This window comes from Quercus lobata, chromosome 7, assembly GCF_001633185.2.
Source record: "Quercus lobata isolate SW786 chromosome 7, ValleyOak3.0 Primary Assembly, whole genome shotgun sequence".
Lineage (NCBI taxonomy): Eukaryota > Viridiplantae > Streptophyta > Magnoliopsida > Fagales > Fagaceae > Quercus > Quercus lobata.
Genome location: NC_044910.1, coordinates 29,395,335 through 29,409,042, shown reverse-complemented (window position 1 = coordinate 29,409,042; position 13,708 = coordinate 29,395,335). Strand labels below are relative to the sequence as shown.

Genomic DNA, 13,708 nt, shown 5'->3' with positions numbered 1-13,708 from the left:
TGTTGCACAGGTAACTTTATCCGTTGATTTGAATCCGTCTATTTTGCTTAGCTTTTAGTTTAACACCTTTTAACTTGTTTATTTCAGTCCTTGGTTATGATGAATCGCCTAATGGACCGGTGTCTAAATCGTGAGGCAGCTCTGGAATGTGTATGAGCAAAGGCAGAGCAGACGGAGGATGAACTTGGTCAACTTCATAAGTGGAAGTCTACAATGGAGAAGAAGTTTGACCTGTCAAAGCAGGCGAGAAAAGAGCTTGAGCAGAGGACGGAGGAAGCTGGGAAGGCTTTGGAAGCCAAAGACAAGGAAGTTCAGGACTTGAAGGAAAAGCTCCATCAAGCAAAGGAGGTTGCGGTCCGTGAATACCGAGACTCCGACGCTTTGTTAAGAGAGCTGGGGGGATCGTTCCTTCAAGGCTTCTATGATGCACTCCGTCAACTTAAGAAAGCCTACCCTGAACTGGACGTGTCGATGATAAATGTCAATGATCAAGATCAGACGTTTGCTTTGCCCGTCGCTTCAGAGAATACAGGTGACCTTTTTGGTGATGATGCGGTTCAGGGTGATGGAGAATCAGTCCCATCGAAGGATGTCCAAGATGCCGACCCAAAAATGTAGATCGATATTACATATCTTTTTTTTTTTTTTTGTATTTGTTTTGAGAACAATCCGTCCTTTATTTTTGTATTAAACAGTTGGCCCCTGGGGGTTTTATCCGTTATTAATGCTTTATTTTATTTTTATGCTGTCTAATACTTTTTGTTTGAAACTTTCTTAAATGTCCATCCTCTTTATGAAGGGGAGATTGAGAAAATACTCGTCTATCCGTTATCTGTCTAACACGAGTATTTCTAAACAACGCTTGATCCATCCACTTTGTGGAGTTTAATTAAATTTCAACATTGATTGATCTGTCCACTCAGTGGACTGTAAAAAGTTTTCACCCTTGGATGATTCGTCCTCATTGTGGACTAAGTTATTTCACCATCTTGGTGATCCGTCCACTTTGTGGACAGTTATTTCACCCTTTGGATGATCCATCCATTTTGTGGACTAAGTTATTTCACCATCTTAGTGATCTATCCACTTTGTGGACAGTTATTTCACCCTTTGGATGATCTGTCCATTTTGTGGACTTGTAAATTAGTTCAACGTTTTGGTGATCCGTCCACTTTGTGGACAGTTTTTTCACCATCATGGTGATCCGTCCACTTTGTGGACAGTTATTTCACCATTTAGGTGATCCGTCCACTTTGTGGACTATGTTATTTCACCATCTTGGTGATCCGTCCATTTTGTGGACTTGTAAATTAGTTCACCGTTTTGGTTATCCGTCCACTTTGGGGATAGTTTTTTCACCATCATGGTGATCCGTCCACTTTGTGGACAGTTATTTCACCTTCTGGGTGATCCGTCCACTTTGTGGACTTTGTTTCCTGTAGCATATCCATTTGTAATAAACATCCATGTGGAAAATCAAAGTTGTGTCTGAATATTCTTCTTTAAAGAAAATGTGTTTGTAGAAAAAGTACCTGCCCCCTTGGGCTTAAAAAGGCACAAAAAGATTGTAGCAAAATTCAAAGAAAAACTAGTAAATTGTAGCTAAAAGAATAGAATAAAATAAACTGGGAAATCGCTGGTTCCTCATATTCTCTCTACTGGTAGTATTTTCGAAGATGCTCCGTGTTCCAAGGGTGCTGCAGCTTTTGTCCGTCCATTGTCTCGAGGTGGTAGGTGCCCTTCCTTTGCCATGACGCGACCTTGTAGGGTCCTTCCCAGTTAGGGCTGAGTTTTCCTTGTGAAGGATCTTTAGCGGCACCCATTACTTTCCGTAGTACAAGGTCCCCGACCTGGAAGTCCCTACGCCTCACTTTGTTGTTGTAGTGTTTCGCCATGAGATTCTGATAGCGCCCCAACCTCTGCTCTGCTGTCGCTCTGACTTCGTCCACTAGATCGAGCTAGAGGCGCATAGCCTCTTTGTTCTTATCTTCGTCGTAGCTCTCCACCCGGTAGCTCATGAGCCCCACTTCTGTGGGAATGACAGCTTCAGTTCCATATGCAAGTCGGAATGGTGTTTCTCCAGTGGGTGCTCTTGTTGTGGTCCTGTATGCCCATAGGACGCTAGGTAGTTCGTCCGGCCAGATACCCTTTGCCCCCTCAAGACAGGTCTTGATTATTTTGAGCAGGGACTGGTTCGTGACTTCAACTTGCCCGTTCGCCTGTGGGTGTGCGGGTGATGAGTAGTGATTCTTGATCCCTAACTCCGATCAGAAGTTTCTGAACGCGCTGTTGTCGAATTGCTTACCGTTGTCAGAGACCAGTACCCTGGGTATCCCATACCTGTATACGATATTTCTCCAGACAAAACTCTGAATGTTTTTCTCTGTGATGGTGGCTAAAACTTCCGCCTCGACCCACTTAGTGAAGTAGTCTATGCCGACGACCAAAAATTTCAGCTGTCGAATCGCCGTCGGGAATGAGCCCATAATATCAAGTCCCCATTGTACGAACGGCCAGGGTGCCGTCATAGGTGTCAGTTCTTCGGACGGCTGCCTGATAAGATTGCTGAACCTCTGGCATTTGTTGCAAGACTGGACATAGGCTTGTGCATCCTTCATCATTGTAGGCCAGTAGTATCCTGCTCGAATCAACTTGTGTACAAGTGATCGTGCGCCCGAGTGGTTCCCGCAGATACCTTTGTGTACTTCTCTCATCACGTAATCTGCTTCCTCTTGGCACAAACACCTCAGGTACGGTCGAGAGAAACCTCTTTTATATAGGATGTCCTTTATCAGTACGAACCGTGATGCCTGGATTTTCAACTTTCTTGCGGCGCCCTTCTCCTCTGGTAACACCCTAGCCTTTAGGTAAGAGATCAATAGTGTGGTCTAGTTATATTTAGAGTTCACCACCTGCATATTTGTTCCGTCATCGATAAGTGAAGATATTTGGATGAATGATAATACCTATTCGGGAACCAGTATGAATTCGGCTGATGCAGCTTTTGTTAGGTGGTCAGCCCATTCGTTCTCTTCTCTTGGGATCTGAATGAATTCGACTTCGAGGTTGTTGATTCGGTACTTCACTTCTTCTAAATACCTCTTCATTCTATCGTTCTTGCACTCATAGTCGCCATTGATCTGACTCGTTACCACTTGTGAATCGCAGTGAACAATTATGTTTTCTGCTCCCGCGGCCTTAGCAAGGTCTAGCCCTGCGACCAAGGCTTCATACTCTGCCTCGTTGTTGGTTGTTGGGAAATCCAGTAGGATCATGCATTGTATCTTGTCCCCTGTGAAGTTTGGATCACTACTCCGGCTCCTCCGGCTCGTCTGTTTGAGGATCCGTCTGTATAGATATTCCACTGTTCCTTCTCTTCTACCAACTAGTCTTCCTCGAGTGTGAACTCGGCGATGAAGTCAGCTACTGCCTGCCCTTTTATGGCCGTCTGCGGGCGGTACTGGATGTCGAATTCGCTTAGCTTTATTGCCCACAAGGCCATTCTTCCTGCTGCTTCTAGGCTATTCATGGCTTTTCTCAGTGGCTTGTCCGTTGAGACAATGATTGTATTCGCCTGGAAGTATGGCTTAAGTCTTCGCGCAGCGATTACTAAAGCAAAAGCCAACTTCTCCATTTGAGGGTACCTCTCTTTTGCTCCACGGAGTGCACGGCTGGTAAAGTAGACGGGTTTCAGTATTCCATCCTCCTCCTTCACCAAAGCTGCGTTTACTGCGGCATGCGAGACTTCCAAATAAAGGTAGAGTTCCTTGCCTTGCACGGACGGACTGAGTAGTGGTGGAGACGAGAGATATGTCTTTAAGTCGTTGAAGGCCGTTTGGCATTCATCTGTCCACTCAAATGATTTTCTTAGAGTGTGGAAGAATGGTAAACACCTGTCCGTCGCCCTTGAGATGAACCTGTTTAGAGCTGCGATCTTTCCATTTAGACTTTGGACCTCCTTAACCGTCCTTGGTGGTTCCAACTCCATTATGGCCCGCACCTTCTCCGGGTTGACCTCTATTCCTTTTTGGGATACCATGAAACCCAAGAATTTTCCCATCGTTACTCCGAATGCGCACTTGTTCGGATTCAGCTTCATGTTGAACAATCGGAGTGTATCGAATGTTTCTCTGAGGTTGTCTAGGTGATCTTCTTCGTGCATGCTTTTAACCAACATGTCGTCAACATAAACCTGAACGTTCCTGCAGATCTGATGTGTAAACATCTTGTTCATTAGCCTTTGGTATGTTGCTCCAGCATTTTTTAGTCCAAAAGGCATCACCTTGTAGCAGAATTATCCCTAGCTTGTGACGAAAAAGGTCTTCTCTTGATCAGATTCGTCTATCCTGATCTGGTTGTAGCCAGAGAAAGCGTCCATGAAGCTTAGGAGCTGGTGTCTTGCAATCGAATCCACCAGGGTATCTATCCGTGGGAGCGGGTAGCTGTCTTTGGGGCAAGCCTTGTTGAGGTCTGTGAAATCTACGCACATCCTCCAGTTTTCGTTGGCCTTTTTAACCATAACGACGTTCGCCAACCAGTCGGGATAGGATACTTCCCGGATGAAACCTGCCCCCAGTAACTTCCAAACCTCCTCGGCTATGGCCTTGTCCCACTCCTGGGCGAAGACCCGTTTCTTTTGCCGGAATGGAGGGAAGGAGGGCGACACATTTAGCCTGTAGACCATGACCGAGGGGTCGATTCCTGGCATGTCTTCATGACTCCTGGCGAAGACGTCTTGGTTATTTCTTAGGAAAGTCGTGATCGTCTGGCGTACTGGCCAACTGGCTAGTGTGCCAATTTTAGTCATTCGTTCCGGCTGTGTGTCGTCAAGTCTTACTTCTTCTAGCTCTTCAACTGGCTCTGCTAATGCTCGTTGCTTCCCGATACACATCGTCTGCTGCTGATCCTCCATCTCTAACATGGAAATATAGCATTCTCGTGCTGCTACTTGATTTCCCCGCAGTTCTCCCACCCCATATTCCGTCGGGAATTTGATCATAAAGTGGTATGTTGAAGTTACCGCCTTCCGGGAATTGAGAGTGGGTCGCCCGAGGATGACGTTGTAGGCGGACGAGCAGTTGACTACGAGAAACGTTATCTCCTTAGTGATCTGCTGAGGATAGTCACCCACCGTCACAGCTAGTGTTATTGCGCCTAAAGGGAACACCTTTGTACCCCTAAATCCCATGAATGGGGCGTTCGTTGGGGACAACCGTTCCCTGTCAATCCTCATCTGCTGGAATGCTGGATAGTACAGGATGTCTGCTGAGCTACCGTTGTCGACGAGGACCCGGTGCATATTATAATCCCCTATTTGCAGGCTGACCACTAGCGCGTCGTCATGAGGATGGTGAAGTCTCCGAGCGTCATCCTCTGAAAAGTTTATGACGAGGTTATCTATTCGCGGCATCTTTGGTACGGATCCTGTGAGTTAGACATTATGGACCATCCTGAGGTAGGTTTGCGGGCTTTCTTGGAAGATCCGGCTGCAGCTGTGCCCCCTACGATCATTCGTATGTCATGGGTAATCTAGGGCGCTCGTTCTCCCGTTGTGGGGCTTGTTCCTCCGGTGTATCAATTCTTTCCCTGCTGACGAACCTCTGTAGCTTCCCCTGCATGATTAGGGCCTCAATCTGCTGTTTCAGGTCATAGCAGTTGGCTGTGTCGTGCCCGTGGTCCCGGTGAAAGCGACAATACTTGTCTCTTGGTCTTTTGTTGGGGTCTCCCTTCAACTTTCCAAGGAAAGTCAATGCTCCTTCATTTTTGATTTGCATCAATACTTGGTCGATTGGGGCGGTTAATGGGGTGAAATTGGTGAATCTTCCAGTGGGGGGTCTGGAGCGCTTTTCATCACGTTGATCCCCGGTTCTAGCGACCTTTCGCCCCCTATCTTGACGCGTGTCCTCCTGCCTCTCCCTCTTCTTAGGCTTTTCCTCGCGAGCCAGCAATGCATCTTCTGCATTCATGTACTTGGTAGCCCTGTAGAGAACGTTCGTCATGGTCTTTGGGTCATTCTTGTACAAGGAAAACAAGAACTTATCCTTCCGTAGCCTGCTAGTAAACGAGGCTACGAGTATTTTATCATCAACTTCGTTAATCGAAAGGGTTTCTTTATTGAAACGAGTTATGTAGGCCCGCAACGTCTCGTCTTCTCGCTGCTTGATGCTCATTAAGCACGCGGTGGACCTTTTGTATCGATGTCCGCCTATGAAGTGTGAGGTGAACTGGGCGCTCAACTCCTTGAAAGTATTGATGGAGTTTGGTGTCAACCTACTGAACCAAACCCTTGCAGGCCCCTTCAGTGTGGTCGGGAATGCCTTACACATGATCTCGTCTGGTAACCCCTGAAGATGCATCAGGGTCTTGAAGGTCTCTAGAGGATCGAGGGGGTCCTTGACCCCGTTGTAACTTTCGATCTGGGGCATCCGGAACTTTGGTGGCAAGGGGAATGAGTTGATGGACGTGGTGAATGGTGAGTCGGTTTTGTTCACTAAATCGTCGAGATCAGAAGATACTCATCCTTTGAAGGCATTCATCATGACCTCCATCTGCTCCTTCATCGCCTGCATCTTTGCGATGATAGGCGGAAGGGTAAAATCCATGAGAGACGGAAGGCTCACGTTTTGCTGCTCCGGTCGGCTTGGGGCGTTGCTGCCCTCTGGCTTCTCCTGCTCCCTTCGCTCGGCACTGTTACCTTCTTGGTTTTGCTCTTGAAGGTTAGGTCCTGCATCCCTTTGGCGTAGCTGCTCCTCCAAATCATGGTTTTGCTTTGTGAGTCGTTCTACTACTGTCATGAGAGTCTAGACCTGCCTTTCTAATGCAGTAGATCTCGGTGGCTCGTCTTCTTGAGTGTTGTTAGTGGTAGCCATCGAGCGAGTGAGTACCATGCGACTCTTATGTCCGGGAGGCGATAATCTGGCTTAAATTCTTCGCGTTCCCACAGACGATGCCAACTGATGATATCGTAAGATCACTAGTGAGCTACACGATCCACGCTCGCTCAAGCTAACAAGCTGCAAGAAGAAAGAAGTGATCTCGCCGAGAGCACCGGTGTGGTGTTGGCCAAATACCCTCTGACGGTCAAGTTAGAATTGTTCTCAACTCTAGAGTGCTAGAGATGGTAAATTATGCGTACCTTGATTTGCGAGGATATTGAAACTTTTATGGTAGTAGGTTGACCTCTCCTCCTTGATGTGGAAGTCTTTTCCTTATAGGAATCCTCTTGAGTAATTCCAAACGTGATGGACAAGACATTTCCTTGTAGAGGGGATTAACACGCGTATTTTCCGGAATGCTCTTTGCGCTAGGTTTCTGATTTCCTTGGAGACTCTATGTGTGCGACAAGAACATGGAACTGCTCTAGGCCCCTGGGCTCTACTGTTGTCGGCCCATGGGCTCGGATCCGTCAGGCCTAATATGGTGAAAGTCCATTGTGCTAGATTTTGACCCTTCAATAACTACAATAAGTAAAAGCTAACATATCTTCTTATCAACTTCTTGAAATATTAAAATAAAAATAAAAATAAAAACATATCTTTTTATCTTCATACTAATTATTAATTTATTATATATAAAAAGAGAGAGGTTTTGCTTCTTGTTTGTATTATGTATTATAGCAGTTCACTTAATCATGGATTTCACTAAAGAATAGTTAATAAGATACATTGCTAGTTGTTCCGCTTAATATAATCGAAACGGAACACCTTACACTCGTAACCATAACCTACAATAGAAGAAAAACTGAATTCTAACAAACTAATTAAACAGACCCAACGTTCTGTAATAACAAACCATGACAAGCTTAATTGTCAGATTGTTCACTTTATTAATTTTATCTGTATTGAAGGCTTAAAACTGGGTTTATGGAAATCTCCAATTACCTCAATATGTTTGCCACCAAGAATAGATTCAAACAAAAGACTTTCAATTTGTAAGAAACAAGTCCACTCCTCTGTGCCTGTTCTTGAATGAGACATTGGTCTCTGAAACAGTTTCTTAAAAGCAATTTGTAGATTTTAGTGGTGGTGAACTTGTGTTAAGTGAATTTAGGTACTGTGAATGTTATTGCTTCTGGGAATTATACATGTATATGAAAGTCATGAACATGAGTTATTTATTCACATGCCTACGCAGAGTGGTCTGTAGCGAGTGGGAAGTATTGTAGATAATGTGTTTATAGAGAGAGTGACAATCCCTCTTAGTAATGGCAGGGTCTAGAATAGATTTGACTGTTGTTTTAATCATTAGATAGTGGATTGATGAGTCTTGTGAGTTTGTTTTAAACACAAGACTCATCAATCTAGCTAGCTTGATTCAGATGCTTGGTTTGTTTGTTAGGTTATGGCTGTGTTTCGACTTTCAATATCTATTTGCTTGTTGCAGCCATTGGAGCATGCTTATCATCATCATGGCTGACACACATACATGCATGAATTAGCCAATGGATATCTAACACGACATGGAGGTTTGAAGGTTAGGTTTTTTTTTTTTTTTTTTTTTTTTTTTTTTTTTTTTTGGGCTTGAAGTTGATGAAGCCAAGAATAGTGTGGGGAACAGAAAAACTGGGCCAGCTAAATCGTGGTGAATGGGGCCCACTAGGTTGGTGTTATTGTCGGACTACCATATGTATTATATAATTTAAGTTACAAGCTAGTGATACTTGGTTTCAGTTAGCTCTGCTTAATATATGTATTATTATTGTTATCGTAGAGTAAGCAACATAGATTTAAATCTACCATACCTAGCAAGCCAAAAAAAAAAAAAAAAGTGTTGAGTGATTTGATTTTCGATTAAAATTTTATTACATTTTAAAATAAAATAATAATAGGTAATATAAGAAATTTAGATTTGATACTTCTGAAAAGTTTTAATATTGTTAACTTTACTTCTCATTTTAATATTGTCAATTTTTTTTAGCTATTTCAAGATGGTTTTTTAAAAAATAAAATAAAATACATGTTGGAAAAAAAAATACAATAATAATGCATTTTACATGAAAATGATCATCAGCAATTAAAAGGGAGTTATTTCATACTTCAGATTTTGATAATTTGATAGTTCAAATTAAGTTTTACAAATTTAACATCATTTAAAATTTCAAATAATGTGGTAATCTATATATTGTTAACTCTCTCTCTTTCTATATAAAATTATATATAGGTAATAGGTAATTATTATTTACCAACAAAAATAAATTTTAGAAAAATTAATATTCACCATATATTCTAGGCACGAGAAAGACTCCAAATCTTCTATCTCACTCTTCATGCTCTAATATATTTTCCACAAATAAAAACATGACACATGTCCATCTATTTTATTAAATGCTAAATTTATGTCTTTTATTATTTCAATGTCCTAAAATAAATAAATAAATAACCCATCATATTTAGGTAATTGAAATAATAGAAGGCATAAATTTAGCATTTAATAAAATAAATGGAACAAAAAGAGTGGGATAGAAGATTTGGATTCCATGAGAAAGGTGTACAAAGTGACTTTAGATTTATTGCAATACTATCAACCTTAATGACACATTTAGTTCTCTACTTTTCCATGTTATATAAAAAGGTGCTTACTATTTATCAAAAAAATAAAAGGTGCTTATTGATTAAACGAGGGAGTCCTCCCACAAAAGATATTTCAGCCAAAGTGGAGAAATTTCCAACCAAATATAATCTACAAATTAGCTAACAAACATAGCTAATAGAACGTCTTGCTATTAAATAAAAAATAAATAAATAAATAAAAACATAGCTAATAGAACTTCTTGCTATAAATAAAATACTTGAGTTAAAGCTAATGACAATGCCACACGGAGCGTTTTTTTTTTGTTGAGAATGACGGAGCTAAGCAAAGGGAAATAAGCATTACAAAATATAAAACATAGGATAATTCCATGTTTTAATAGTATATCATGAAGGTTGTATCCATAATTTGCCCCTTGAAACTGGTGAAGGGTCGGATCCAGGAAAGGGCAGAAAATTTTGGAAGTTCCTCTGGCAGATGCAATGTCCTAGTAAGATAAAGCAATTTTTGTGGAGGGCGTGTAAGAATATTCTCCCTACGAACTACTGTTTAAAGCTTAGGAAAATTCCTATTGAGGAGGCGTGCGGGGTATGTGGAATGGTTGAGTCATCAGGGCATGCCTTATGGGACTGTGAGGCGGCGGGGGTTGTGTGGAGAGAGTCAAATCTGCTGCTGCCAAAACTCAGAAGTGCACACCGTGACTTCATGGAGGTTGTGTGGAAGCTTTGGGAAGGGAGTAGGGAGGTGAATTGGGAGTGCTTTGCGACCACGGCTTGGTGCATTTGGAAAAATAGGAACTCTTTAAAATTTGAAGGGAGGGGCAAGGCAGGAAAGGTGATTGTCAAGAAGGCTGAGCTGCTGGTGGAGGAATTCAGAATAGGGAATTCAAGGGAAAAGCCTCCTGTGGCGTTGAGATCTCAAGCCTGGAGGTCGCCTAGGGAGGGGTGGTATAAAGCTAATGTGGATGGGGCAGTGTTTAAGGAGACTAATAGCTGTGGTATTGGAGTTGTGATTAGAAATGACCAAGGCCAAATCATGGGAGTTATGAGTAAGAAGCTGAATATTCCCTTAGGAGCTGTGGAAGTTGAAGCGAAGCGTTTGAAGAAGGCCTATTACTAGCAGGGGACCTCGGCTTGAAGAAGATAATTCTGGAAGGAGATGCTCAGATTGTTACAAATGCTTTGCTGGGTAAGTGCTTGCCGCCAAGCTCAATACAAATGCTGATTTCTGGTGCCAGCCGCTGGAAGAATTGGGTTCCGGATTGGGAAGTAAGCTATGTCCGTAGAACAGAAAATTGGGCTGCTCATGTAATGGCTCAAAATGCCAAATTTACTAATGATTGTGTAGTGTGGGTAGAAGACACCCCACCGATGATTCAATGCCAAGTGCATAGAGATGTTCTTTTGATGAACAATTGTTCAAGTTAATGAAAGCTATTTGTGTTGACTATCAAAAATAATAATAATTTGCCCCTTAAATTTTGAACTTTTTTTTTTTTTTTTCCACCATTAAAGACCAAATTTGCCTCCAAAAGACGACTGCATGCAATGCACCAAGTTCATTTTATACAAATTAGCAAGATGCATCATCGGCAAGATTCTTTACTAGATGGAATACGTAGAAGCTTACTGGATTAAAAAAAAAAAAAAAAAACCAAAAAAAAAAGAAAGAAAAATAGCGAATGATTTGCTTAAATTTCTTAAGTTTATAGATATGCTACATTTCTTTCCAAAGTTTCCATCTGCAGAAGATAAAAAAGAAAAAACTCCAAACATTAATTCGCAAACAAGTACAAAGACCACGCTAATTATAATTGAAGAGCAGAAAACAGTAGAGGAAGCCATTTCTGGTGATGAAGAACCTTCAGCTGCTGGAACATCTCTCAGACTTGCAAGAGGGAAGATGAAAACGGTGTCGTGTTGAGAAGCTAAACGCACCGTATCTCACTAAAACCAAAACATTGTCGTTTTATCTCTGTCTGTTTATGATTCAAGGCCAAAACGCAGCGTTTGAGTTAGTCAGATATTTAGCTCCTAAATGTAGTTATTTCACACTTGTTAATAGTGGTTAATTAGTTGTAACTACCTCCGTGATTTAAGCGCTCTCTCTCTCTCTCTGATTATGTATATAAGCATAGCAGAGTTCAGTGATGTAACTGAATTAGTCATTTTGCAGAAATAATAGAATTCCTTTTCTGTTTTTCCTCTCAATCAATTTCTCCCAGTTTTTTGCTTCTTTGTTCAATAATTGCATGAACCCAGTAAGTTAGCCACCCAAATCATACAATTTGAAGAAGAAATAAAATATTTGATAGTTTAGCTGACAACATTTTTCAACAAGTTGAGAATTATGATTTCAACATTCCTCCTTTATCTACCAAATCTGTTGAAGATGATTGATACTTCACCAAAAGGGAAAACATGACCAGCCCACATCATTAAACATCTTCTTTGTGATAGCTAGATTCAAGAATGATGTAAATTTCCGTAAGTCTTTTTAGTGCTGAATAGTCTTCATTCGATAACCATTCAATGGGGAACTTCACAGCCATATAATATAGCTGACATCCCTACCAACGATAAGAGAGGAAATAGAGAAATATGTTATTGTCTTTAAATACCTATAAATATGGTTATGCATTAGAGCAACTTTTCACCCCACAATGTAAGGAGACATAATAATTTTTTTTATATAATCTTAATTAAAAAACCCAGATACTTAAAAATATAAAAGAATTGCCAAATTTACCACAAAGAAGCATGTAGGCTCACCTCTCACAGAAAAAGGAGTTATGAGACAGGCTACATGCTTAGTGGAACCGTCATCTGCAGAGCAAACAATAGTTAAAATATCATATCAAATACTGACAAATTTTCATAGGCTTTTATCATTTTGCTCAAAGATATTATAGCTTACCTCTCTATTTCCCACTCTATTAACCCAAAACAATGGCTCTCCTCAAGGCATAGAGGCAAATAATCTGCAAAATGAGAATAGAGGCTTTACTATCTTAACTACAAAACATAATGAAGCAGTCATCAAGAAGGAAGAAAAAGAAAGAAATCAACTATAGCTTCATGAGATAAACTGGCTATGCTGACTAAAACAAGAACCATTAACAAAACCATTCTAATAAGTTTACAACTCCAGCAAGCATATATGCAAAGGATGAAGCTATTGCTTCAGACAAAACAATAATTAGTTCATGAGAGTAAGGTCAGGAGGTGAGACAGGCAAGAAGGGAAGTATCCAACACAATTAAAACACAATGGAAGTAGTAGAGTAAATAAAGAGGAAAATAAAGGAGGAAATTTTATTATGGTGTTTTCCCTCTCCTCACTAGATTTTGTTGTAAAAAGAAATATACATTTGACAAGTCAGCATTGCACTTGTGAATTTTTCCTGCCTTGTTCAATGAAGTACAAAAAAGGGTAAATTTTGCACTAAAGCCTTACATATGCATTCTCATCAATATAACCCCCATAGCAGGAAGTAGGGGAGGGGAGTTGAACTCTTCCGGAGTTCTGTTTCTTACAGTAAAATTTAACTTCAATTGCTGTAAGGAATATGTAAGTTCCATACCCGCTTTTATTTTAACCCAAATACATGTTCTCATGGCTTCCAAAAATTTGCTTGTACAGGGCATATGGTAGGACGAAGCTTTAATCACCCACTCTTCATTGATTAATAGTTTCACTGAGTGGCAATATCACCTATGAAGGAAATTCCAAGATTCTCCAATAAGAACAAAAATTAATAGGAGAATTCAGGTTTTAAAAAAAAGGTATTTCATTTGAATGGAAGTCAACCAGGGACATAATCTCTCTCCCTAATTCTAGTCCCTCCAGGAAAATGCTCCTTTTCTAGAATACACAAAGATATGGATCATCTTCACATTTCACACTAACTTCAAAGACGACACAGTGATCTCCATCCAAACTGCAAAAGAGAACAAATATTATTGGGAAACTGATACTAGAACATGAAACACACACCTAGCATCTACACAAAAGGGAATCCATTGCATGTGTATAAAAGTTTCAGGTACATCTAAGTGAATAGCATCAATACCTAAGCCCTATAATTTAGTGCCGCAATCCATTCTACAAATGAAATGACGTAGATAGAACAAAATTACATTTGATAGCTTGTGAAGTGTGCAACTTAATTAGTATACTAC

At 41.0% G+C, this 13,708-nt stretch overlaps 3 protein-coding genes across 29 annotated transcripts in view; all 3 read right to left on the bottom strand.

Moving 5' to 3' along the window:
• Positions 1 to 13,708, bottom strand: part of LOC115952777 (putative disease resistance protein RGA4) — a 110,908-nt gene that overhangs the window by 45,711 nt on the left and 51,489 nt on the right. The window lies entirely within an intron of this gene.
• Positions 4,301 to 5,410, bottom strand: LOC115951866. The gene has a single exon (XM_031068997.1). It carries the CDS (start codon positions 5,408 to 5,410, stop codon positions 4,301 to 4,303), a length of 1,110 nt encoding a protein of 369 aa, XP_030924857.1.
• LOC115951865 lies at positions 5,508 to 6,425 on the bottom strand. The gene has a single exon (XM_031068996.1). The coding sequence runs from the start codon at positions 6,423 to 6,425 to the stop codon at positions 5,508 to 5,510; it is 918 nt and encodes a 305-aa protein (XP_030924856.1).

Bases quoted from the DNA above. Each gene is read 5' to 3' on its own strand.
- LOC115951866 (XM_031068997.1), bottom strand. From the start codon at position 5,410: ATGCCGCGAATAGATAACCTCGTCATAAACTTTTCAGAGGATGACGCT.
- LOC115951865 (XM_031068996.1), bottom strand. From the start codon at position 6,425: ATGCCCCAGATCGAAAGTTACAACGGGGTCAAGGACCCCCTCGATCCT.